The sequence below is a fragment of the Megalobrama amblycephala genome, linkage group LG3 (genome assembly GCF_018812025.1).
Source record: "Megalobrama amblycephala isolate DHTTF-2021 linkage group LG3, ASM1881202v1, whole genome shotgun sequence".
Classification (NCBI taxonomy): Eukaryota; Metazoa; Chordata; class Actinopteri; order Cypriniformes; family Xenocyprididae; genus Megalobrama; species Megalobrama amblycephala.
The window spans coordinates 43,062,190-43,089,804 of NC_063046.1; the positions used below are offsets into that span (position 1 = coordinate 43,062,190).

Genomic DNA, 27,615 nt, shown 5'->3' on the forward strand with positions numbered 1-27,615 from the left:
GGGTGTTTTTAAAAAAACACTGACAAAAACTATACAAGTTTTAGGGCTGGACGATATAACATTAATATAAGTGATCACTCCAATTTAGACCTACCTATATTGTATTTAGGGTGAATTCAGGTTGAATGGGACACTTTTGCCACTGAGATGACTGGGAAAAAGTGTCTCAATCAACCTGAATTCGCCCTATATAAAGCGTTCACAGGCCAATTTGCTTTATGTAAGTTATTTCCCCAGCATCAAAATCAGGCACATATAAATGTCAGGAAACATTTCCTGGCTGCATGTCAATATCCATTGATTAGGTTTCTTTGACATGTCATAAGTAACACTTTCGACCCCAACCTTTAATGTAATCGTTTGTTTTACTTGCATTTTCACAGTTTCCCCAATTAAATCCAGTCATGCAGCAGGTTCTTTTGCCACTCAGTCCAGCTGAGGGAGCGCATTCCGGCGGGAAAGTAATGTCTATGCATACCCTCTATAGAATTTTATGAAGACTTACGCTTCTGAGAGACCCAGAAATGTGAAAAGGTCTACTGAAGTCTTATGAGGAGGTAACCATAGCAACGTTTCGCTGCTTTACCGCGTTTCATTACGAAAAACATAGTGTACTAATCAATTTGTTATTGATTTGCACATTACAGTATCACACACAAAAGAAACTTAAGAGTAAGATAAATTTAACATAAGTTGACGGTCTTGTATGGAATATAGCTACTAGCCAAATTCATTAAAAGGTTCGGCTGAAATCATTGAATAATTCGTAATTGACTGAGTAATGCTGTCGTGAAAAAATAAAAACACGCTGCGTTATTAACTAAATCTTAAAAAACGCTGAAACACGGATATCTCTAAACCTGAAAAAACAGCAGTTTGGTTCTGTTTAAATCACAGTTTTATTTGTAGCCCATGCAAATATGCGAGATGTATGCTGTGCTGGTCACATGACTCGTGCTCATGTTGCGCTGACTGACTGAGTGAAGAGGATCAGTTTTACGCGCTCTGACATCTTTCACTGAATTAACCATGATATCCCGGGACGAAATACTCAAACCCATATGGTACGCCTTTACTGCTCTGGATTTAGACCGAAACGGGAAAGTATCCAAATCCCAGTTAAAGGTAAGCAAAACTTTATTAAACTACTCCAGTATCAACTACAGAGAGCACAGCAGCGCTCGCACCTGTTTGAGTAACTATTAGTTTCCGTGTATTAATGAAACTTAAAAATGAACGTTTGTCCATACACATGATTTACTCACACGAGTTGTCTCAGCTGTGCCTTCTACATATTTAAACAGACCTTATAATCAAAATGAAGTTGAAGAAAAGGTCAATAGCTAGCAGAGAATTTCTTTCTGTTCTCCTTTTAAGCAGTAAGATTATTCCCTTTCGAGAGCCTTGTTCGATACTAGTGGCAGTTGCATGAACAGTAGGGCTATTTTTCAAGATATTTGCAGAGTATAATGCTATATAATAAAAGCGGAAGAGAGGCACAGACTTCATTTGTTTACTAATTTTTTGAATAACGCTTGATCAGTCTTGCAAGACTTTCACAAGGGTGTATGCAGATATGTGTACTGATGTGGAGAGACTGAAGTCATCTTTATCATTTGGATGATTTATCAACTTCAACAAAAAGTTTAACCCATTCATTCCTTTTTTCTTTCATTTTTTATAACAATAATAAAATCAAATCAACATAATATTCTATGCAAAGCAGTCATATTTGAGTTTCTTCAAATCACCATCCTTTGTCTAGATTCCAGCTCTGCACATCTGGTGGACACTTGCTGGCTGATTTTCTTCACTATCCACTTAAAACATTTCAATATTGACTGATTTGTTTTATGAATAAATTTATACATCGTACACAATTACGTAATCTCCAAACTGAATTCCAGGCATTTTGAGTATAAATAAGCATAAATTCAATCAGATTGAATCTTGAAGGGGCTAATCTATATGTAAGAATTTTCATGTAGTATTCGCATTGTTATTGCCAATGTGTGCACAGCTTGTAACGAAACTTAAAGGGGCCATGAACTGCATTTTTATTTTATTTAAGATTTTGTTCAAGATTTTGAAAGTAAACGCCGACTGCTATGATTGGGTAACAGTTTTACATATTAAAATAATTTTCAACAACCCTGCCATTGAAAAATTCCGATAATATCTTGTTACATAGTTGAAATATTTTGCCAACAATGTGAAACCTATATGCATATTACATATGCTTTCTTGGTTGTGGCAAATAAAGTTTAAAGGATTAGTTCACTTTCAAATGAAAATTAGCCCAAGCTTTACTCACCCTCAAGCTATCCTAGGTGTATATGACTTTCATCTTTCTGATGAACACAATCGGAGATATATTAATAAATATCCTGACACATCCGAGCTCTATAATGGCAGTTAGTGGGATCAATGAGCTGAAGAAAGTGCTTCCATCCACATCCATCCGTCATAAACGTACTCCACACGGCTCTGGGAGGTCTTCAGAAGGCCTTCTGAAGTGAAGCGATGCATTTGTGAAAAAAATCTATCCATATTTAACAAGTTATGAAGTAAAATATCTAGCTTCCGCCAGAACGCCTTCCGTATTCAAGTTACGAAGAAAGTATAAACTGGTGTCGCATAAGTTGAATAGAGAAGGCGTAGGATGTAGCGTAAGCTTTTTGAACTGCAAGAGTTTTACACTTTCTTCGTACGTTGAATACGGAAGGCGGTCTGGCGGAAGCTAGATATTTTACTTCATGACTTGTTAAATATGGATATATTTTTTCACACAAATGCATCACTTTGCTTCAGAAGGCCTTTATCAGCCGTGTGGAGTATGTTTATGATGGATGGATGCACTTTCTTCAGCTCATACTCATGACCCCTGTTCACTGCCATTATAAAGCTCGGATGTGTCAGGATATTTATTAAAATATTTCTGATTGTGTTTCTTAAAAAGAAGAAAGTCATATAGGATGGCTTGAGGGTGAGTTAATCATGGGGTAATTTTCATTTGAAAGTGAACTAATTCTTTAAGAACTTGGAGTTCCACAGTTATAATTGACAAAGCATGACTTACGATGTTTTGTGTAAATGGAATTATGAAAGAACATCGTTTATCACACTGTCATTCTTATAGGCTGTTCGTCGTTCCAAAGACTTCCTAAGACTTCGTCGTTCCTAATCCTCAGAGGCGTCTCTATCGTTTTTTTGTTGCTGAAGTAATGCTGTGTTTGCATCTTTCTTGTATTTACTAATACATGACATGCGCAAATCAGTAGGTGGAGATGAAGAGGCAATGATGTAGAAGTAGGCGTTGATCTTCTTCTGGAGAGGCGGTTCTTTTGTCGCACTATTACGTCATAATGTAACAAAATCCGAAACGTGTCATTTTCTGAGCTTGGTTTCAATAAAAGCTGTTTTTGGACTAATGAGGAAGTCTTGAGTTCTGAAACTATTATTATAGTATTTTTATAGTACAATGACCTCTTATATGTCGAAAGATAATGGAAAATTAGATTTCTCAATTCATGACCCCTTTAAAAAAACGAGATCTAGGTTGTCTATGAAAGCCTGTAGACTTGTTTTTATGTGAAGGGCTAAGGATGTTTTTGCAGAGAAAAATCGTAAATTTTGAAAAGCAAAATTTACACACACTCCCGAGAGCCCCTTTTCCGTAATAACACTTGAAATGAATGCATATACAATGTTCAGGATAATGCCGAAAGAGCGATTCTGTACTGCAATATCAATGTGTCATGCAAAGAAAATGAATAAATTCAAACTAGGCGAAGAATGAAAAAGAAGTTAGCTGTATATTGGGGCCTTGAGTGCGCACACTGATGTATAATATCTTATTCAATAAGTTGCTGGCTGCAGTTCACTTAATGGCCACTGGTGTCACTAGTAACAAGGGATTTTGAATTCTACATATAGCCATTTTAATCCTTTTTTTTGTCTCTCTGAAGGTGCTGTCTCACAACCTGTGCACCATACTGAAAATCCCTCATAACATTTCAGCCCTGGAGGAGCACTTTAAAGATGATGATGAAGGACCAGTGTCAACACAAGGGTACATGCCCTACCTGAACATGTTCATACTTAATAAGGTAACAAATGCACGGTCTCTTATCAAAGCACAGCTGCAGTGCTGTATTTCAGTCCAGTTCTGTTCAGATGACAATAATAGCATGATTGCATTGTCCCATCAAATGATAAAGCCTCATCAGATATGTCACGAAATGAATAACAATAGACATCATATGGTTTAGGCCTACCTCTCGCCAGAATCAACACAAGTCTGAGTCTGTTTTAAGAACAGACGTTTATTATTTCCTCTGGAATGAGGCTACACATTATTTCCTATGACTCACAGAGATAATCTTTTTTTTTTTTTTTTTTTTTTTTTTTTTTAATCTGTCTGCTTTTCTGTACAAAGGGTCAAAAATCTGGGATACAAAATGTAATTTTAACCTGAAAAATTAAAAAGATGAAAAATGTATGATTGTGTACTATTTATAATTAAATAGGTCAATTTGTGTCACTGATCATGTGACTCTTTGTACAGACTGTTCCATTGAAGCACAAGATGCTCTTTGGATCATTCTGCTGATGGAAAAAATTATTCTGTCATCAAGGCAAACATACAAAATACCAAGGCTCGGAAATTCATGTGCATTTTTCAGTTTAACTGAAATTGCTATTCCGATAATATCGTTTATAGGTAACTCTTTAAGGTGATGTAGTTACACATAGTAATAACAGTAGATTATGCATAATTGCAAGCAGCTAACCCAAAACCTAACCCTAAGCAACCCTATAGTAAGTACATGTAGCTAATTAATATTACTCCATTCTTATTTGTGTAATTACACTGTAACAACATCACTAAAATAAAGCGTAACTTTAATATAAAATAAATTAATTTAGGAAAATACATATGCAGAAGCATCTTCACTAGTGGTCTTAAACTTTTGTGCCCCATGTATTTTAATTGATGAAGTTATTCATTATTAAAATTGGAAAAATGGAATGGGAAAAATAGTTGATAAATACTAAAGATGATAAAACCTAACATGGCAAAACGGCTGTAGGGAAGTTGATGTTCATGAGCCGTCACTTATGACTCACAAGTGCATGAGACTTGTTACTCACATATTGATGTTTTTTTATCTTTCTCCTGAAAATGGAAATTAATTTAAATTGTCTTAAGTGAGTGTTTAAAATTTTACTTCATTGTGAGATTTCATGCTGATTTAAACTCAAGGTTTTGTCATTAGAAGGTTTGCCAGTTATCATATATTGTCCTCTAGTGTTATCTATTAACAATCATGATGTTTTAGCTGTGGGTTCAGTTTGTTACTGATGGGTACACATTTAGATTTGTGATTCTACAGGCATCTCTTATCATCTTGTTGGTGAATTGCACTTATTCACTGTGTCATCTTGTGGTCTTGTTTTTTGTCAAATCTATTGGAAGTTTCTATACATGTTCTTCTTAGAGCGAATGGTATCTTACAAATAACTTACAAATAAACGTTCTTTATTGGCATTGATGGTTCCATGAAGAACTTTTAACTTCCATGGAACCTTTCCATTCCACAACAGGTTCTATACAGTGAAAGAAAGTTCTTTAGATTATTAAAATGTTCTTCACACTAAGAAAGAAAAATCTTATAAAGGGATAGTTTACATAAAAATGAAAATTTTGTTATCATGAATTTCTTTCTTCTGCTGAACGCAAAGATATTTTGAAGATTTTTGGTTACCAAACAGTTGATGTGCCCCAATTTTTTTTCCTTACTATGGAAGTCAATGGGGCCCATCAACTGTTTGGTTACCCATATTCTTCAAAATATCTTCTTTTGTGTTCAGCAGAAGAAAGAAATTCATACAGGTTTGGAACAGGATTTTCAATTTTGGGTCGCTTTAAGAACTGCTGACTGAATAGTTCTTTGCAGAACTCAAAATTAATATGGCATTGTTGCCAAAAATAAAAAAATAAAATAAAATTTTTTTAAAAGACTGTGCAGTATGATTTGTTTTCCCCCACACTAAACCATGCCACCAGTAAACAATGACGTGTTACACTATCTTAAAAATCATTGAATTCAATCCAACATCATGTTCTTAACAGACACGAGTGGAACCTGTTGTGCTCTTTTGTTAATTTTCGACTTCACAGTTTGATGTATTGTGCATTCAGAAGTGACTTTTCCATCCTGTCAGCTCAAACCTGTTTGGCCACTCTTCTCTGACTTCTCACCAAGGCATTTTTGTCACCAGAACTGACACTTACTCAATGTTTTTGGTTGTTTACACCATTTTCTGTAAATTATAGAGACTGTGTGAAAATCCAATGAGATCAGCAGTTTTTAAAATACTCATAACTAACACGTACAGTATTTTCTCACCCATTCTGATGTTTGGTTTGAACAACACCCTAAGAAAAGTCATTAAATGTATGGCCCAATGTACAGTGTTAATATTTCTGCATTGATTATTATTATTACAGGTGTTTTTTTCCCATATTTTGAAATACAAACTGCATTGTGTTCTAAGATTGAAAAAATTGTCTGTAAACTTAGTGGTAAAACGTAGACTACTGGTAATTTTATGCCCGGACATTCATATATTTTTCTACAGGATTATTGCTTATAGTGAAAAACCAAACCTTTTGTCCATCTCTGCATGTTTTTATGCATTGACCACTGAGTGTATATTTAGATCTTTTAAGTTTTCAGAATGCCATTAAGACTATCTACTTCATTATATTATGTGGATCTCCTTTTCTTTGTAACATGTCTTACACCGCATATATACCATTATATACCATATATATACCATATACATACCATATAACCAATATATATGCATATTTAAAAAACATATTTTATGAAATAGTTTCAAGTTACATGTTGCCGCACAACCCACACATCCTAGAATAAACGCTCCAGATAAACTATTTGTTAGTAAAACGTCTACGTTCATAAACCACTGTTATTTAACAGAAAAGCACGCATACTGTATGCAGGATTTGGCATTGCAAAACGCATGCAAAGAGCGCTCCCTTTATAGTCAGTAAAAAGTTGTCACTCATCTTAGTTCATCGCAATCTTACAAAGTTCCGTTATAATCAATGAAGTTTAATGCACAGTGAATCTCTTAGTTACATAATTGTTTGTTATAATGAGAGGATTTATGAGCATACAGAACTCAGAATCCACTCAACTGAGTTTTAGTTCAACGCTAACTTAAACACCACTGATTGGCCATTGCGTTCATATATGTTTGTGATTGGCTACATTTTTTCAATGCTGCAAAAACATGTTGTAAATAGAAACCTTTGACGCTCTCCAGAGCTCAAACACAGATACGCATTGGATCGTTATATGCCAAATATGTTTCACCAATACATATGTTTCATTCAAATAATATGAATATATATGATATAGTTGGCCATGTTCACACTGAAGTTCACAAGCAACAGAATTCTTTACTTGCCAGCTGGTATTATCTTTATAGAACAAGCAGTTAGACAAACTTCATGCCTCTACATATAAATTCTGCAGAAAAGATTTGACATTGTAGCCCTAAATTAGTTTTTAATATTTTTAATATTTGAATCGCAGATCCAGCCCAACTTTGACTTCGCAGAGCTGAATAATATGTGCTGGACTCTGTCTGCACCAAAGCATATCAGCAGCAAGAATCTGCTCATCTCAGACAAAGATACCTTCAAGTTGTGGTGTATCTTCAACTTCCTGTCTGAAGATAAATATCCACTGCACATTGTCACCGAGGAGGTTGGTTCTAGTACTTTAATCTTAGTTTTTATATATATATATATATATATATATATATATATATATCTTTGAAATTATGGAAATGGAAATATGGAAATAATGAGGTATTTCTGTATTGTAACAGCTAGAGTACTTCCTGCGCAAGCTGTTAGGAGCAATGGGTTGCAGTTGGAACGAGGGCAGATTTGAAGACTACAAAATGCGGCTCAGTGCAAAGAAACATCATATGAATGCATGGGAGCTGATTGAGCTTATTGGCTTGGGCCATTTCACTAAGGGCATAAACCCTCAGACCGTCTCCATGGGCATCAATGAGGTCTATCAGGAACTTGTACTGGATGTTATTAAGCAGGTAGGAGTCTGTGTTAAAGGATTATTTACTTCAGAATTAAAATTTCCTGATCATTTTCTCACCCCCATGTCATCCAAGTTGTTCAAAAAGAAATTATGGTTTATGAGGAAAACATTCCAGGATTTTTCTCCATATAGTGGACTTCAACAGTTACCGACGGGTTGAAGATCCAAATTGCAGTTTCAATGCAGCTTCAAAGGACTCTACAAGGACGTGGACGCTTTTTAACGATCTGTAATTTTCTACCGCAAATGCTCGTCTTGCACGACTTCATGCATTACGTAGTCACATTGGAAAGGTCACGTGTGACGTAGGCAGAAGTACTGAAAGACTCCACCTCATTTTCTCCTCCAAATTCAAAATCGTCCAAAATCGTTGTTTTACCTTTTTTGTAAAGGGCGTTTGACTTAGTCTTTGCACGTTCGCTTTCTAAACACTGGATCAGTACTTCCACCTATGAAACGCATGACCTTTCCAACGTCATTACGTAATGCGTGGCGCATCGCAAAGCAGTGCAAGACGAGCATTTGTGGTTAAAAGGAATATAAATTAAATAAATTTTTAGAAAATGACCAATTCGTTTGGCTGGGATCGTGTAGAGACCTTTGATGCCCTGAAACTACAATTTGGACCTTCAACCCATTGGTCCTCGTTGAAGTCCACTATGTGGAGAAAAATCCTGCGATGTTTTTTTTTTCTTCAAAAACCTTAATTTTTTTCCGACTGAAGAAAGAAAGACATGAACGTCTTGGATGACATGGGGGTGAGTAAATTATCAGGAGATTTTAATTCTGAAGTGAACTAATCCTTAAATGTATTTTAATATGGGCATCCCAGGTCTGCTGTTGTCTGTACATGATAATCAGGTGTTTAAAAATTGTCAGTTAAATTAGTTGTGCAAAGACCACTGACTAGAAATGACACTGGAGAAATAAACAGATATCTATGACAAATCATTAACTTGCTATTTTTTTATTCAAAAAGGGCTACATGATGAAAAAAGGCCATAAAAGGAAGAACTGGACAGAACGATGGTTTAAGCTCCATCTCAACTACATATCCTATTATGTGAGTGAAGACCTAATAGAGCAGAAGGGATGTATTACGCTTGATCGCAACTGCTGTGTTGAGGTAAAAGCTAGATTTTTTTTTTTTTTTATTTTGTAGTATTTGTTGTTCAGAGTTTAAGTTTAAAGGTATATCCCAATGCATCCCAATTCGCCTACTTATAATGTCCTAAAAGTACTATTTTTTTGTAAAGAAAAAGTACATACATTTGAGAATGTAGCAGAACAGTAGGTACATTTTAGGACATACTACTACGTGAGAACTGTGTCATAAACGGACCGCACATCCTGTCAATCATCTTGTCACAGTTAACCGCCTCATTTACACATTCCACGTTTCAGTTTATTTAATTTATGCTACTCAACAATTCTTCCCACCATATTGGAGAGAAAAGAACTGGCATGTTTAACTGTCATTTGTGGGTCTTTATTGTGGAGAACTCTCTTTATGTTTTTGCATAATGATGCATTTAAGAGTTAATGGCCAAATGCATCTTTAAAAAAGATCACAATGTTGTTGCAGATTTTTTTTTTTTTTTTGTTGGATATTGATTATTAATCACTCAAACTCCTTTATCTAAAACTCTATCTAAAACTCTACTTAATAATCAGTCTTGCACATCCATTTTTACACATTTGAAGTTCTGAACTCAATCCTCCTCAAAAGCGCAATAGGTTGTGGGCAATATTAGGTCTGCACTTTGAATTTTCATCAGAAATAGTAGAGCATCCATGTACTTTTAGGGTACTAATTTCAGCATACTATGAATTGGGACACACTCATTCCCATTTTGAATACTATTTTGGATGGATAGTTTGTGAATTGGGATGCAGCAATAGTTCAGACAAAGAAGAATATTTTGTTATCATTTACACACTCTCTAATGTTGATCCAACCCTGTATGATTGGCTTATGAAAGCAAATTTTTAGCCGAATGTCCAAGCTGCCCTTTTCCAGATAATAACAGTCAATGAGTAGTCAAAAAAGCCCCTAGAGTTATATTGCGAGTCTGCTTGAAGTCATACGGACAGAATTTAAGTTGTTAGACACCAGAAATCCCTTTTGCACTTCCATATATTCAAGCTTGGCACCTCAAGATCCAAGATGCATGTTTTATAACAGAGATTATTTCATGCTGTGTGACTGATCACGGTGTGTTACATTTAAATATTCTGAATTATATTTAAGCCTGACTGGAAATAAGAGCTATGGCAGGACAACATACAGGTTTGGAACAAGCATAATGGTGAATAAATGATGAGGGAATTTTGATTTTTGGATTAACTATTCCTTTAAATATCTAAAATGCTCTGTCTTTGCAGTCCTTACCAGACAAGGATGGAAGGAAAAACCTCTTCATTATTAAATGTGTTGAGAAAAGTTTTGAGATCAGTGCACCGGATAAAAAGACAAAACAGGAGTGGATTCAAGGTATCACATATCATTGGTTACACTGATGATGGTTTTGTACTGTATATCCACAACTCTGCCCTCCCATTCTCCTGTTTAAACATGTTTTTGTTCATGTGTACGTTAGCCATCCAGGACTGCATTGTCCGCATAAGGCAGGGCCTTTCCTCCTCACACCGAGAATCCAGACAGAAACGCAGAGAGCTGAGAAACAGGATGAAAGCTGAACAGGAGATGATGGAGAACAGAATGAGACAGCTGCAGTTGGCCAACGAGAGCAAACAGGCCCAGCTGGAGGCCATGAAGGTACTGTGGCCTTCCTTGAATCGTTGAAAGATACAAACATAAGTCACCTGCTAAAACGTCTTAGATTTCAAGCCATTTAGTAGTATCTCTGTTGGGGATGTTGGATTAAACATGTATTCAGTAGTTCTTTAGCATAACATTGGCTTTCTTTGTGTACTTTAAATGGTTAGTTCACCCAAAAATGAAAATTATCCCATGATTTACTCACCCTCAAGCCATCCTAGGTGTATATGACTTTTTTCTTTCAGATGAAAGCAATCGGAGATATATTTAAAAATATCCTGCATCTTCCAAGCTTTATAATGGCAGTGAAAGGGGGGCCTGATTTTGAAGCAAAAAAACTGCATCCATCCATCGTAAAAGTACTCTTCTGGGGGGGTTAATAAAGGCATTTTGAAGTGAAGCGATGGGTTTTTGTGAGAAAAAAATCCTTATTTAAAACTTTAACTATAATAACTAGCTTCCGGCAGACGACTGTACACATGAATTAGAAGTCTAAAATAACCAAATTTAAAGAGAAATGTTGGAGGATTTCGATAAAAGAGAAAAGGATCTTGAGTTTGTTGCCCAACCCTATTTGTTTAAATCGCAAGAGGCGTCTAAGCTTACGATACTCCTGCGTCATACATTGCGTCAGGGCGTTACTCTTGTGGTGCAAGTCGAATTGCTCAGTATGCATACGGTCGTCTGTCGGAAGCTAGTTATTTTGGATGGTTAAGTTTTAAATATGGATATTTTTCTTGCACAAACCCATCGCTTTGCTTCAGAAGGTCTTTATTAACCCCCAGAGCCTGTGTGGAGTACTTTTATGATGGATGGATGGATGGATGCAATTTTTTTGCTTCAAAATCAGGCCCCCTATTCACTGCCATTATAAAGCTTGGAAGAGCCAGGATATTTTTAAATATATCTCTTACTGTATTCGTCTGAAAGAAGACAGTCATATACTGCTTGTATGGATTGAGGGTGAGTAAATCATGGAATAATTTTCATTTTTGGGTGAACTAACCCTTTAAGTACCGATAACACAATGCCATCTTTCGACATTGCATGGTCGTTGTTACGTCGTTTTATGCAAATTAACACAATTCTATTGAGTTTTAGAGAGCGGTTTGCACAATACATTCTCCTAGCTGTTAAACAAAACAGAAACAACTTGTGCATCTACTCATCATCTAATCGTTCCACATTGTGTATAATGTACCGATGTTTACTCTTATTGTTTGTCTTGCACTCATTTTTATCTGTACAAGTACTGATTCTTCCATTGTCTCCATTAGTAAAGCACGATAATAACTACACTACTCTACACTACTAGCGTATCTACAGAGGCGCTGTCACTATGAAGATTCTCTTCAGTTTTTAGTGAAATTGTGCGTTCACACCATGTTGGAATTACTATACGATATATACGATATTATATATTACGAGATTCGTCCACGTCCTTGTAGAACTTGTAATTACAACTTGTAAGCTCCGACTTGTACCACGTGAAATAGCTGAATAGAATGTGAGGTAACTGTATGGAGTCAAATTAATGCCTTAAAGTTTTGCACAAAAATAAAGTTTTGCAAAACACAAAAAAGAATTGAGCAATAAAAAAATGTTTTGCAAACAAAAATAAAGAATTGCAAAGGAAAAATAAAGTATTGAGCAGAAAAAAATAAGTTTTGCAAACAAAAATAATAAATTGCAAAATAAAATAAAGTAGTGCAAAAATAAAAATATAATCAATTACAAAAATCAATGACAGCTGTAATCCTATTTTATCTTTGCCAAAGATTTTTCATGCTCAAACCTACTAAATCATTTGCAACGCTCATTTTATTCTGCGTTTCAGTCAAGCGTGCGCTCACGATACCGGTTTTCTTTTTGCGCTGCACTTTTCTGTGCGGATCTCTTTATGGCACTGGTTTGACGTGGGGGTGGAGTCAAGAAACGGGGGCACGCCCCCGCGAAATGCATTGGAGGGGAACGTAATCAGCGACAGGTGAAATAATTCTTTGACATGGTTAAAAATAATGAATGGTTTGTTTTTGTTGGTTTGTTTAGCATATGTTGTCGCCAATTACGACCCCCTCCAATGCATTTCTTATAGTAATATGACCTGTTGTGCTCTGTCTCACTGCCTGTATCCACTTTTGTGTCCTTAAACATTCGTTTTTTGGTGTCGACAGCTTATAAAAACTTATTTCTGGGTTTTTTAGCTTGTTAGCTGTACACCTTGTCACACAGCAGCTTTTATGCATTGTTCTGTTTTTTGTAATGAGTCAGAAAAGACAAGGAGGCAGCATCATGCATTACAAAGTCAATGGAGACGGTTGGATTGATTTTCCCCCCGGTTGGATTGTTTTTCCCCCGGTGGGCATGGTTTTCAGATTATAATAAATGCGCTCTGTCTCTATGCTTGATCTGTTCTGTTGCGATCTGCGTCTCCTGTCGATGACGTGTTTCGCGGGGCGTGCCCCCGTTTCTTGACTCCACCCCCACGTCAAACCAGTGCCATAAAGAGAACCGCACAGAACAGTGCAGCACAAACGAAAGCCGGTATCGTGAGCGCACGCTTGACTGAAACGCAGAATAAAATGAGCGTTGCAAATGATTTAGTAGGTTTGAGCATGAAAAATATGTGGCAAAGATAAAATAGGATTACAGCTGTCATTGATTTTTGTAATTGATTATATTTTTATTTTTGCACTACGTTATTTTATTTTGCAATTTATTATTTTTGCTTGCAAAACTTATTTTTTTCTGCTCAATACTTTATTTTTCCTTTGCAATTCTTTATTTTTGTTTGCAAAACATTTTTTTATTGCTCAATTCTTTTTTTTGTTTTGCAAAACTTTATTTTTGTGCAAAACTTTAAGGCATTAATTTGACTCCATATAACTGCCTTAAAGAAAATTAACGATGTTAAATATTTAATTAATCTTTAAGAATAATGCAATGGCAGCGCGACTACTTTGAACTCATGAATGTAAATAACATACAGTGAAATGATTGTCGTGTGACACAAAATAGTGAGTAAAATATTTTAATACAAATACATAAATTAGTTAATTCTGATCTTATTCATCAAGTCTCACACTGCAGTGTCGCAATCGCTAGTTTAGAGCGCCAACACCCTGTGGTGAAATCACGGTTTATGGAAACAACTGAGCAGTATTATTTTAAACCGAATGTGCGTCACGAGGCTCAGTGTAAGTAGTCCTTTGATAGTGGCATTGATAACCATTATGAGATCAATCTTCATCTCATGTGAGTGTATACAACAATCAGGTGACTCTTTACAAAAACAGAATTTAATTTATGTGTATAACTTGTTAAATTAGCACCGTACAAATAAGTGCACTTTTAAACGATATGTATAGGCTAACCATTTCATTCTTTTCTCTCTATTGAAATACCATTTTCTCTTTGTTCTCTTTTTAACTTCCTTTGACACATTTTTATTCACCTACATTATTTCTGTTTATAGCGGACTATTAGTAATGGTCACACTGTTAGTAATGTGAGAAGAATGTTTCACATCACATTTGTTGTTTTTTTCTCTGTTAAACTAATTAGGTTTCATGTTAATAGACTCTTGCAAACCTGTTCGACCATGAAAAGAAAGCTAATGAAGTTCTTACTAAACCTCTTCTCATCTCTAAACTGAAGCTGATAAATGTGAAGATAATTGTAGAACTTTTTTTATGCTAAAACAACTCTGCTGTCGGAGCCATAGTCTTGTGAATCGTGCTCTGACATATATTGCAACAGCACTGCAGGCAACAATCCCAACTGCCTTATCAAATATTAGCAAAAAAAAAAAGAGCCCCAAAATATATCTTAAAAATGCTCTGCTTTTTGCAGATATTTTAGGACACCTGCAAAAGAGAACTCCTGAACCATATTTCCTGTCTATGGGTGGTTTTGACAGTTACTAGTTCCTGTTTTATATTTTCAATCTCAAGGGATTTGTACATACCTTATCGCCTGTGAAAGGAAATATGATTATTCCTAGACTAGTTTGATTTTTAACTCCTGTCAACCATGCAAGGCCGGTAAACTTGGAAACTTTTGCACAATATGAAAATGCAGAAATGCATATCTGAAGTCCCACACAACTAGACAACTTTGCAACTCAAACACATTTTTATTCAAATAACACACATCTTAACCACTTAACCACTTCCATCATGAAATAAAAAATAAATAAGGTAGTTGTGACTTTTTATCTCTCAATTCTGTCTTTTTTCTCAGAATTGCAAGATAAACTCACAATTTCGAATTATAAAGTCATAATTGCGTGATATAAACTTGCAATTGCATTTTTAAAAAAAAAAGATTTATATAAGTAATATTAGTTTAAGATATAAGTTTATATCATGCAATTCTGACTTTATAACTCGCAATTGTGAGTTTATATCACGTAATTTGGAGAAAAAAGTCAGTTATAAAGTCAGAATTGTGTGATTAAAAACTCACAATTGCAAGAAAAAAAAAGTTACCTTTTTAATTGTTTTATTTAGTGGCGGAAACAAGCTTCCATAACTTTAAAAAGCTGCACAAAATGGTTCTGAATGCCTTGCGTCGTAGACTTGTACTATAAGTGCATTGTTGTAAACATGTATTTGTGCGTATATAAATTGTGGGATGAACTGAAGTGATTTTGTTGAAATCAATAGCTTGGCACAGCTGCTGATTGAAACTGGAACTTTCACTTTTAATATTAAACAGTGACTGAAGGCTAGTTTTAATTTGTTGTTTTTCTCCCTGTACTGTCTGGCTCACAGAAGCCTTGTTAGTTACTGCTTTCATTTTGTCTGCATGTTGCAGAACCTACATGAAGCGTCACTCAGGGGTGATTTGGAGGAACAGAGAAGACTTCAGACCCAAGCAGAATTACTGGAACGATACAGACAAGATCTGGAACAGGAGAAAATGGTAACTACAACAGCCTTATGTCTTGTTCACAATGACAGTGATTTTATTGCTGGAGGTCACCAGGTTGCTTGTAGGCGTTCATTTGGCTGGATATCCTAACATAATTGTAATTGCCAAAACTTTTGAAAATCTGTTCACAAATTGAATTTATTATTGGTTTTAAAGGGTTAGTTCACCCAAAAATGAAAATTCTGTCATTAATTACTCACCCTCATGTCGTTCCACACCCGAAAAACCTTTGTTCATCTTCGGAACACAAGTTAAGATATTTTTGATAAAATCTGCTCAGTGAGGCCTGCATCGCCAGCAATAACACTCCCTTTTTCAATGCCCATAAAGCTAAGAAAAACATATTTAAAACAGCTCATGAGAGTACAGTGGTTCAACTTTAATATTATAAAGCGACGAGAATACTTTTTGTGTGCCAAAAATAACAAAATAGCAACTTTATTCCACAATATCGAGTAATGGGCAATTTCAAAACACTGCTTCATGAAGCTTCGAAGATTTACGAATTATTTGTTTCGAATCAGTGATTTGATTTCATGGTGACTTTGCTGAAATTAAGGGTGTCAGCTGATTAAAATTTATATATATATATAAATAGTTGCAATTTGTTGTGAACATGTTAATGCATTTAGCTCCTTTTTAAGAAAAGAAAGAGAAAATAACGCAAAATTATTGTATAGAAATGCAGCTCTTTTCTTGTCAGTTTGCAAGAAAGCACAATAAAAAATCTACTGTTGCAGCTGCACTTCTGCGCCACATGTGCAGGATGTGCGAAACAGGTCTGATGTATTAAAGAAATTTAAAATGGCCTCCTAGGCTCGAATGCAGATGGAAGAGCAGGTCGTTGAAAAGTCCAGCGAAGTGGAGCAGTACTTTCAGCGTATGCAGGAACTGGAAGACATGTACCGTCAACTGAAACAGGCACTAGAGGATGAGAGGCAGGCCAAAGAGGATGAAGAAGTCTTGCGCAAACTGCAGTCCAGGTAACAGTGTGCAAACACGCAACTTTCAGAATAAGTATTCACAGAATTATGGAGAACATTTGTGCATTTTATTTGCAGGCTGCTACAAGAGGAGGCAAGCAAGAGGCTTGAATTAGAGCAGATTCACCTGCAGCAGCAAGAGGTCTTATCCCAGTCCCAGAAAGAGAAAGTAGAGCTGGAAAAGGAGAAGGCAGAGAAGGAACGTGCCCTGCAGGCTGCACAGGAGCAGCTGGAGAACCTTAAAAGACAGAGACAGGGGGCGCAAGAGGAATATATGGTAGCGGATTCACAATTTTTTAAAAAAAATTTATTGTTCACTATCAAATGAACATTGTCCTTTTCTAGTATATTTTGCTTTTCCAACATTTAGCTCTATGGTTCTCAACCTGGTGTCTAGGGCCCACTAGGGGGCGTCAGCAAACTTCCAAGGGGCCCTCAAGTTGACTTAATGGGGTCATATGATGCTTTTTAATGTTTTCCTACTTCTTTAGCGTGTAATGTCACAATATGAATTATTAGCATAATGCTTGTACAAACCCATATGCAAAGAAAGAAGGCGAGGCTTCAGTGAATTGAAGTGTTGTCGTCATTTTTTTCAAATATTCCATATCCTTATCTGATAATCATGAATGACTGGAAAAGTCAGATTCATTAGCTAAAAATAGTGGGAACCCAGAAGAACATTCAGCAATTCAGCAAAATGTTCACCATTTTGAATTTAATGATAATTATGTTGGTGAGAAGAATGAAAACCACTAATGTCCCTCTCATCAGACAGAACAGACATTTCAATTTTTATTGCCTGTTGTTTCCATTTTTATACTCAAAATAAGATTCATTATTAAACATAAGGCAAATGATCAGGATTTCAGTGATCTTTATTGTTTTTCAGGCCATTACAAAGAAACTGGAACGGGCAAGTAACAAGACAAAAACTTGGAAACACAAAGTCTCTAAACATGAGGGCCTACTTCGAATCGTTCAACCAGGTGACTGAGTGTAAAGTTTCTCAAATACCAGATACCGTTACCAAAAGCACCAGATATATGTTTTTTATGTATTTCTCAGGCAACAAGAAACCCTGTAAAATGACCAACTGGGGAGAGGCAGCGTTCACCGAAACAGAGCTGAATCAGATGGAGAAGATTTGGCAGGAGAACAAGAATAGATCGCTTGATGGACAGTAACACCTAAAACATCTATTTGTTTTTATTTGTGTATATTTGTTTTGTTTTGTTTTTTCCAGGCAGTCCTCATCTTGATCTTATGTTACTGATTAAATCTGTTGTCACTGAAATCTTTTTTTATTCAAGCATTTATTAATCATGTGCTTGTATAATGGAACATTAGCAGATAAATGATGTGCAAGTTGATTGTGTTGATTTTGTTAAGTTAATGTAAAAAGTGGCATCCATGCTTTTTATACTTATATATGTTGTTTTTACAAACAAATTTAGAAAATGTAACGTTATTATCATTCAACTTTAGTCATTCCAAGTGTATTCTCATTTTTGATGGGAAAATAAAATTACTGTGATACTGTGTCCTCTAGATGTCCCTGTTGATACACAGATACACCCAGAAGACCCATTTATACCCAGATTTTCCCAAAAGATACATAACTGTGATACTGAAGAGTGCATTTAGCCTTATTCTTTGCTTTTTAACCTTTAGCTTCAGCTTGTTTGAAAATATATAATACATTTTGTATACATAGAATACATTTTGTAGTTCATGATGGGTTGATTTGGTTCAGTTTGTGTTTAATAAATATCTGTCAACCTGACTCAACCGAGGTGAATTTATTTAATATTGATAGCTTTTTATGTGTGTATGCATTGCGTTGTAGGTATACATTTTATCAGTTCATGTTTTTTCTGGGAATCAAACCCATGACCTGGGTGTTCTTCAACAGAAGGCATGCCGTCCGTAAAACAGTAGTTTTGCTGTACCCTACTATACTAAAAATCTGTTTTTGAACAAATAAAGCAGTAATTGATTTCATAAATATACAAGCCTGATTTTTAATTTAACTGTCAGAATCTATCGTACCTGACATAAAAAATGACTAACATGATCCTTAGGAAATAATTTAATGAGTAAATAATTCAATAATAAAATAATTGTATATAGGTGACACAGTTTATTAATATGTAATGTAATCTTATTTCAAATGAATGAGGAAAATAAAGTGGGTGAAATCCAATTGGGAGCTCTAAAAGAAATTTAGAATTGTTATCTGAATCTAACGGCTGCATCCGCATCTGAAGACACGTGCCCGCACTCCTGCTGATGGGTTGCTGTAGACCATTTAAAAATGTTAAATATCTAAACAAATAACATGTTTAGCTTACAACTGCATCTTTCTCTGACATTCTGCAGTTTTTATTGTTATTTTTTAAAGATTATGCTATATGAGAACTAGGGATGGGTATTGACACAATTTTCACGATTCAATTCGATTACTATTCACATGCTTTCGATTAGATTAGATTACGATTTCGATTCGATATTGATTATTTTGGATGTAGTATTTCAGTTACAGTAGCCTACATGGCAAATTTTCTAGAGGAAAAAAATCTCTCAACTAATGCTGTAAACTACAAATGTTAAGTGGATTGAAGGTTAAATTAACTTATTTATATAAACAAACCCTTAAATTACACTCACTGATGTTTTTATTATAAATAAAGTTTAGAATTACATAATCATATTTCAAATAAATAATAATTTATTTTTTGAATCTCATAATAAGATGGATGTCATTTGAAATCTGAGACTTTGCTTCATATCAGAAGTAACAAAGCACAAAGATTATTGCGATTTATCGAAAAAATATTTTTGCTAAGAACAAACTGAAATGAAAACAATTAGTTTTTAATCTATGTATTTCACAGCCTACACCCATCCACTCGTCATCTTACTTCTGAGTGGGAGATCTTCCCAGCTCCCAGGCAGTATCTTGCTTATAGTTCAGGGCGATCACTCCGGGGCTGAGTGGGGTGGTTGACCAGAGTTGAGGGGGCACAGTGACTGAGGTGGCTGGGTTGGGCCCCCTTGTGGCACTGGCGCTATACTCATGACACATAACAACACAGCTAAAAGACAACACAGCCGGCCCGTTATATAGGCAGTATAGGCAAATGCTAAGGGCGCAATCTCACTAGGGGGCGTCAAAGAGGCCAAGGGATAAAAAAAAAAGTTACAAACATAACCAAACTGCTGATATCTTTAGCAAACTAAACTTCGAATTAGTATTAATAATTTGTATTATATAAAAATCCAAAATAAGGGCATTTACTGCACCCGCCCCCAATTGATTGACACCTGGCTGAAGGATGGCCGGAGCGAGGTGTGCCCCGTGTGCCGATTTGTTTACTTTCTGTTTAATGGCTTGTGCTGGATGCGTGCACGTGCTATCAGCGAGGGGCAAAGTGGCGACATGTCAAAACGACCTCATAAATTATCTGGTGCGCAAGGAAGAAAAAAACGAAAAGAAGAGGAGGAAAAATGCGAAAAAGCCAGAGGTAAGACTGTGTGACGAAAACACTGAATTAATTAATTGTGCACGTGCACTAGGCTAACACGTTAAACAGATAACTATACAGATGAATATCTACATAAACAGATTGATATCCAATCCTTCAAAAACATGCATTACCATGGCTTGAAAAGCAGCCTTTTTTAAGGCTATTTTAAAGCTATTTAAGTTTAATTTGTGATTTGTTTAGTTTTCTTATTTAGGCTATTGAAGAATTTTATATTAGTCTTTTTATTTTTAGTGTTGTATCATACTTTTACTGTATTATTTCAATCATTGTTGTTTGATTTGTTTTTATATTTGAGTAAATTATGATCCAGTTATTTGGATTTATTTTTAAAGTGGCTTTTGTTTATATTATTGTGTTGTTGTTGTTTTTTTTACCGAAATGTTGCACTTTTATTTACAGTATTTAAACTTGAAAACGTCAATGGCAAAATAATTTAGGCTCATGTTTTCTCAAAGCGTCTTTGGGTATCTAGAAAAGTGCTATACAAGTGTTATTAATTTTTTATTATTTTGTCTAAATACTTGGTGATTTAAATCGCAATATAAGGGGACGCCAAAAAAAAATCTTGCCTAGGGCGCCAAAGAGGCTAGGGCCGGCACTGGCTAAAAGTATTCCTAATATGTTATACCTTTTGTTGAAAGTAGCCCACTTTTACCTGTTGAGATATGCTTTCACAAGCAGCCCTAAGAGCTGTGTTTGGGAGGTTTGAGTTGTGGAAGGAGCAGAGCTTGTGAGATTGTGGCCTCAGCTTTACAGTCATCAAATTCTGTACTGAGAGAGCTGGACCTGAGTAACAATGACCTGTGGATTCAGGAGTGAAGCTTCTCTCTGATGGACTGAAGTTTTCACCGGTAACTAGTGAAAATTAGGTTTCTAAGGGTGTTTTCACACTTGTCCTCTTTAAAAGAACTGAACACAGTGTGTTTTTAACAGTTAACATTATTTTAAAATAATAAAATCCTTTGTGAAAGTTACATGCAAGCTGCCCATATGGTTCCAGTGGTATAGTATGTGCAAAGACACAGTCTAATAATACTAATAATAATGTGTAAATTACCACATTACCTCAAGTTGTTCTAAACCTGTATGATTTTCTTTCTTCTGCTGAACACAAAAGAAGATATTTTGAATAATGTCTGGAAACAAACTATTGATGGATCCCATTGACTTCTGTAGCATTTTTTTTTCATACTATGGAATACATACTGTTTTTTTCATTATCTGACTGTTGATGCATGTTAAGATTATCTGGCTTTGTGATGACAGAGGAAGGCTGCTGTTGTTTGGCCTCAGCTCTGAGTTCAAACCCATCACACCTGAGAGAGTTGGATCTGAGCTACAATTACTCAGGACACTCCAGAGTCAAGATGCTCTCGGATCAACTGAATCATCCAAACAGTACACTGGAGATACTCAAGTATGTAGGCCTAAAATTGTGAAGTGTACATTAGTGGTGTATATCACACAATACATCATTGATTCCCTTAGCCAGCGATACAATCTTTGCCGATACCACAACACATGCCATGATAGGATTACGATTAAATTAGATTCAGGGGTATATTGATCTATATATCTGTATTACGATATTATGTGCCTATTTTACACAATTCGTTTTTATTAACTTACAAATGCAACCAAAATTTGAAATTTGCAAAACATTGGGACATACACAACAAAAAATAGAGTGGAAAAAAGCAATAACAACAGTCAACATGCAAACTCTGGACCAGTGGAAAAGGCGAGGGTTTAAAATGCTTTTTCTAAGACTATTAGAAAAAGCCTCCTTCTGTGCTATTTAGTTTGGACAACAGAGAGTCCTTCAGGATCACATCAGTTCAATATTATTCTGCTTTTATAATACAAATAATCCAAAAGCAGCCATAGAATAGTGCCTTGCGGTTGCAAATTCAAAGCCAAGGATGACAATATCAAGACAATATCAATCTTTAGTGATATCACTGATGTTTTAGTCTTTCTTGAGATGCTTGTGATCTCACATTCGATCCAATATATATATATATCCAGCATCAAATATCAAATGAACCTTGGTTAACTGTTCTGACTTAGATTTAATGTTTTAAAATCTTGTGGTGTTCTTCTTATTTCTCTTTTTTTGCAAGTTTATGATAAAAATCATTCATTGCACATACCAAAGCCATGTTGCCAAACTTCTACATTGCATTTTTTTTCCTAAAAAATAAATGATATTTTAGCCACATGTAATAAAATGTTGCCATATTTTTAATAAACCATAAATCTAGCTCATATCGCCTATTGAAAATGAAAGCTTTAAATCAGTATGTACAATGAAAATCTAACTTTGGCACATATTTGCCATATATTAGTGCCAAAATGTAATGTATGTAGTATTTACAGGTATATTGACAACATGGATTCTTATCTGACATTTAAATAGGCCTTACAAATTCTATAATCATAGACAATTATAATTGGTTCATCCTGTTCAGCGTTGAGAAAAGTAACAAGTCTCATATGATACGATGTTCATGAATCTTAAGCAAAAATATACATTTGATTAAAGGCACTGATAAACTTTAATATCCTTTAACTTAAAAATATACATTAAAGGGTTACATTAATATAATTATTATTTTGACCCATCATATCGGACCAGCAAGAGTGATGATCTTTTCTACGGAGACTTTTATTTTAAAACACGTCTCCCGGAAGCCATTTTCAGCTCTGTGAGACAAATGCTGACAGCTCTCGAGTTGAAGTACAGACACTGACTGCAGTGTCTCACAGTTTACTAACTTCATCATGACTGATTCTTTGCTTCGCTGGACTGTTGATAAGTTAAAGCATAGTTTTGGATTAGAGGCAAGCGATGACATTGTACAGTAAGTACATTTTAGTTGATTTTATGCCTCTGGAGGATGATTTGTGCGCAAGCCTATCTAATGACAATTGTGGAGATGCTGTAAAATATAAATGATAGAACTGACAAGTCAGAAAGTGGACTTAATGTGTACAAATGTGTCTGTATGAAAGTCCTTTCATGTATAACAAATAGTCATCGCACTTCCAATAATAATATGGATGGCAATAATGGATGTAAACACCATGATTATGACATTTAGTCCAATAGTACTAATTACATACCTGTCTTTAATAACCATATGGAAAATATATATTAATGTAATGTTTTATGTGAAATGTGTAAGAAATGTATGTGACAATTAATAAAAACAAATGAGACAGTAGATTCTTTGGAGTTTGTGATGGGGATGTTTGGGCATCTAGTATCCAAACAGAAATGTTATTTTGAATGGGTCTTTGTGGGGGAAAAACTGAGCACTGTGAAAGTCAATAAAATTTTTGTTTTGTTTTTTCCACAGGTACATCCTTTCCATTGACAATGCTGATGAAATTGTGGAGTATGTTGGAGATCTCTTGCAGGGAACAGAGGGGAAAAAGAAGGAGTTTGTGGATGAGCTGGTGCAGAGATGGCAGAGGTGTCGGACGCAAGCAGGTGATGGTCTGGGAGACGGCCTCAGGATAGAGGCAATCATGGGTAAATATGGACACATGATGTTTTCATTGTGAATACAGAATTTAGAATTTTGTATTTAACCGAAGAATTAAGGAAAAAATAGGAGTTACAATTTCCATATTACCAATGATTAACATTCTTGTAAATAATCTGTATCAGTCTGATTAGGGCATCACTGCGCAACTTTCCATTTGTGACGGCGGCCCGTCACAGAGAAGAAACATTTACATGTTTTCAAACAGCCGTTCAGATTTTTTTTATTCACTGTAATGTTCATCAAACAACACCAAATACAAGAGTACAGAGAAAGAGAGCCGTTTATGGATTCTTCCTCTGCTATTCACTGTCGCTTTGTTCATGAGCATCACCGTCGTAGTTTTATTTAAAGGTCCCGTTCTTCGTGATCCCATGTTTCAAACTTTAATTAGTGTGTAATGTTGTTGTTAGAGTATAAATAAAATCTGTAAAATTTTAAAGCTCAAAGTTCAATGCCAAGCGAGATATTTTATTTAACAGAAGTCGCCTACATCGAACGGCCAGTTTGGACTACATCCCTCTACTTCCTTCTTTAATGACGTCACTAAAACAGTTTTTTGACTAACCTCCGCCCACAGGAATACACAAGAGTTGCGTTTGTAGAGTGTGTTTGTCGCCATGTCGTCGAAACGCTGTTATTTTCATCCCGCAGTCCAATCACCGGGTCTGATTCCGGCTCAAATTGATAGGGTAAAATTAAAGACATGTTTACAATAACACTGAGCGCGTGCATCTCCACGTTATGGTAAGAGGCGTGACCTTTCCGGGCAAGGTTCGCTAAGCTGCTGTCGAATCACAACACAGGAACCGCTGGCACAATCAGAACTCGTTACGTATTTCTGAAGGAGGGACTTCATAGAACAAGGAAGTCATCAGCCCGTTTTTATGACAGTGGAAACAGCGGTATACAGATAAGTAAATTATGTGAAAAATACGTGAATATGTGAAAAAAAGATATTTGAACACCTCTCTGTAAACACTGACAGCTGACGAATTTCGAATGTTCATGTTCAAATTAAAATTTTTATTGCACCGAACATTTGTCTTGGTGTGAACGGGCATTAATCCCTGCCCATGCAAGCTGCCTTTTAATTTGTCTACATTTTTGCATGTAACACCAACATCTCAAAATCCAATTGACCCTATGCACGGTTACTTCCTGGTTTTCGATAAGCCAGCTCGGGCATTTCCAGTGAGCTGTCATTCTGTACTCGCTGTAAATCGACACAAAACCGTCAATGGTTGACTTTTTAATGTTGTATTTATATTTTAATGCAGTTATCACACTTGTCTAATTTGTCAGACTGCAATAAAGACTAAACTAATGGGAACGTTTGAATAAGGAGCGCTGTGTCTGTAATTAGACACGCACATGCAACATTTTTCCAGCACTTCAAATGTTATTTTTAATGTGATGACCATGTGAGTACCTATAGAGTAGTAGAGCATCCTTAATATCGCCGAAAAGTCTTTAGTTTTATCATATTTATAAAAAATACATACATTGTACCGAGTCTTTCTTAAAACAGCCGAGCTCCTGGAGGTGTGCCGTGTGAGCGGAGCTAAAGAGTGACGAGCACGCGCAGCTTTTGCATAGAGATCGTCTGCAAGCTATCAATGGTCAGCTAAACAACTGTATTTAAATACACAATACACCATTGCATTATCCCTGGATAACTTTTGAATCACTATAATGAATATAGCATATAGTGAATGAATAATGAATTTATGAATTCACTATGTTCGTATTGTTTACATTATATGCACTTAGGCGCCTATTCCCAACAAAAAGATACATTTGAAGCAGTTTTACTCACCACCTTTGGTTCCGAATCATAACCGGAATCATTATCGCTGTGACCGCTCCATCTTTCAGTTTGAAACGATCTGTAAATCCAGCGATGAACTGGGCCTTGTTTATGAAACCATAAACCATAGAGAAGACAATGCTGAATAAAGTCGTAGTTTTTGTTATTTTTGGAGCAAAATGTATTTTCGATGCTTCAAAAACTTCTAACTAACCCACTGATGTCACATGGACTACTTTGATGATGTTTTTATTACCTTTCTGGACATGGACAGTCTACCGTACATACATTTTCAATGGAGGGACAGAAAGCTCTCGGACTAAATCTAAAATATCTTAAACTGTGTTCCGAAGATGAACGGAGGTCTTACGGGTTTGGAACGACATGAGGGCGAGTTATTAATGACATAATTTTCATTTTTGGGTGAACTAACCCTTTAAAGCTACCTTTAAACCAACAAGTGACATTTCATGGGAAGTTTTCCAGCTGGCAGGCTTATATTATTGTGGAAGTTCTTAAGAATGTTCAGTGCATATAGTCAATTAACAACTGATGAACTTAGAGTTTTATTGCAGCTTTAAAACGTACTGAATTATAGTGCTTGATCTCTGTATTCCTACCAATAATATTGTAATTTCTATGAAAATATATCTATTGAGTGTCAATAAAGGAATATTGTATGAAATTTCTACCACAGAGGATCTAGACACAACTACCAAAGACACCCAGAAGAAGTCCAAACGAAAGGGAAGAAACAAGCAAGAGATTGCTGCCGTCTGTCAGGCAGAGCCAGAGCCTGTGAAAACCCCCATTGACTTGATGAAGGTATGACACCTTATTTAAATATCTAAAATTCTTTCATGGAATATATGAAGTTCAACTATAGGTGGAAAGACTTACAGAAGGATTTACTTGCTATTATCAGGCACAAGAGAACAGCGGCTCCAGCTCAGTGAAAAAGAAGAGCAAGTTTGTGAATCTGTATGCTAAAGAGGGTCGGGATAAGCTGGCTGTTCTGCTGCCTGGCCGTCAGTCCTGCGAGTGTCTGGCTCAGAAACACAGACTCATCAACAACTGTCTGAGCTGCGGCCGTATAGTGTGTGAGCAAGAGGGCTCCGGCCCCTGTTTGTTCTGCGGCAGTCTGGTGAGCTTGGTCTTTTTACAGTCTGTGTTAGTGATCGACCTAAACTCAGCAAAAAAAAAAAAAAAAAAAAAAAAAAGAAATGTTCTCTCACTTTCAACTGCTTTTTGTCCAGCAGGTTTCTTAGCATGTGTAAATATTTGTAGAAACATAAAAAGATTCACCAACTGAGACCAATTTCACAGACAAACAGAAATGGAATAGAGTCCCTGTTGAACAAACAGTCTAGTGTAAAGTCTGTTCGTGCTGTGTGTTTCAAAGCGAAGTGCGCACTTTGCTCACACGATCAGCTTGTGATCCGATGTTTTTTCCATGTCTTAGAACGGCTCAGTTGACATTGAATGAATGCAGTGAACTCCATCACTGCATGTTCTGCGAGTCTAGCGTGCATTTGGAAATGTAGCAGGCACCAGTTACACATTATTTTCACATTTCTGTTATTTCCAACATTATTGTGGGAAGATGATTGCAGCATTTCACTAGATTTGTAATGAGACATGTTTGTAAAGCTGTTCTCACAAAAACTGTAGTTTTCTGCTTAAATAAAAGCTCAACTGCAGTTTCCGACAAAATAAAAACTCAAAGGTTCATTTTTTGCAAGTGTAGAAATTGCTTATTTATGCTTTATGAAATTAATTTTTAATATACAGTATCCTGAAAAAGGGACATTTCTTTTTTTGCTGAGTTTATATGTCAGCCA

The 27,615-nt window shown here is 35.7% G+C and overlaps 2 protein-coding genes across 3 annotated transcripts in view; both read left to right on the plus strand.

Annotated features, from left to right (window-relative positions):
• The first annotated feature begins 932 nt into the window (after positions 1-932).
• Positions 933-18,867, plus strand: swap70a (switching B cell complex subunit SWAP70a). Its single transcript, XM_048185571.1, has 12 exons — positions 933-1,125; positions 3,969-4,109; positions 7,632-7,805; positions 7,930-8,157; positions 9,142-9,288; positions 10,548-10,656; positions 10,763-10,941; positions 15,763-15,870; positions 16,696-16,862; positions 16,941-17,139; positions 17,755-17,851; positions 17,931-18,867. Exons 1-12 carry the CDS (start codon positions 1,030-1,032, stop codon positions 18,047-18,049), a joined length of 1,764 nt encoding a protein of 587 aa, XP_048041528.1. The 5' UTR covers positions 933-1,029; the 3' UTR covers positions 18,050-18,867.
• A 4,235-nt stretch (positions 18,868-23,102) lies between these two features.
• trip4 (thyroid hormone receptor interactor 4) overlaps positions 23,103-27,615 on the plus strand; it is an 87,007-nt gene continuing 82,494 nt past the window's right edge. For both annotated transcript variants that reach the window (XM_048185572.1, XM_048185573.1), the window contains exons 1-4: positions 23,103-23,277; positions 23,776-23,951; positions 26,472-26,599; positions 26,700-26,918. In XM_048185572.1, the coding sequence (XP_048041529.1) occupies positions 23,198-23,277; positions 23,776-23,951; positions 26,472-26,599; positions 26,700-26,918 (603 nt within the window). In that variant the 5' untranslated portion in view covers positions 23,103-23,197. The remainder of the gene's footprint in view (positions 23,278-23,775; positions 23,952-26,471; positions 26,600-26,699; positions 26,919-27,615) is intronic.

Excerpts from the sequence above, each read along its gene's own strand:
- swap70a (XM_048185571.1), top strand. The coding sequence starts at position 1,030 with ATGATATCCCGGGACGAAATACTCAAACCCATATGGTACGCCTTTACT. Across the intron at positions 8,158-9,141 it reads TACTGGATGTTATTAAGCAG|GGCTACATGATGAAAAAAGG; the intron begins GTAGGAGTCTGT and ends TTATTCAAAAAG. Across the intron at positions 9,289-10,547 it reads ATCGCAACTGCTGTGTTGAG|TCCTTACCAGACAAGGATGG; the intron begins GTAAAAGCTAGA and ends CTGTCTTTGCAG.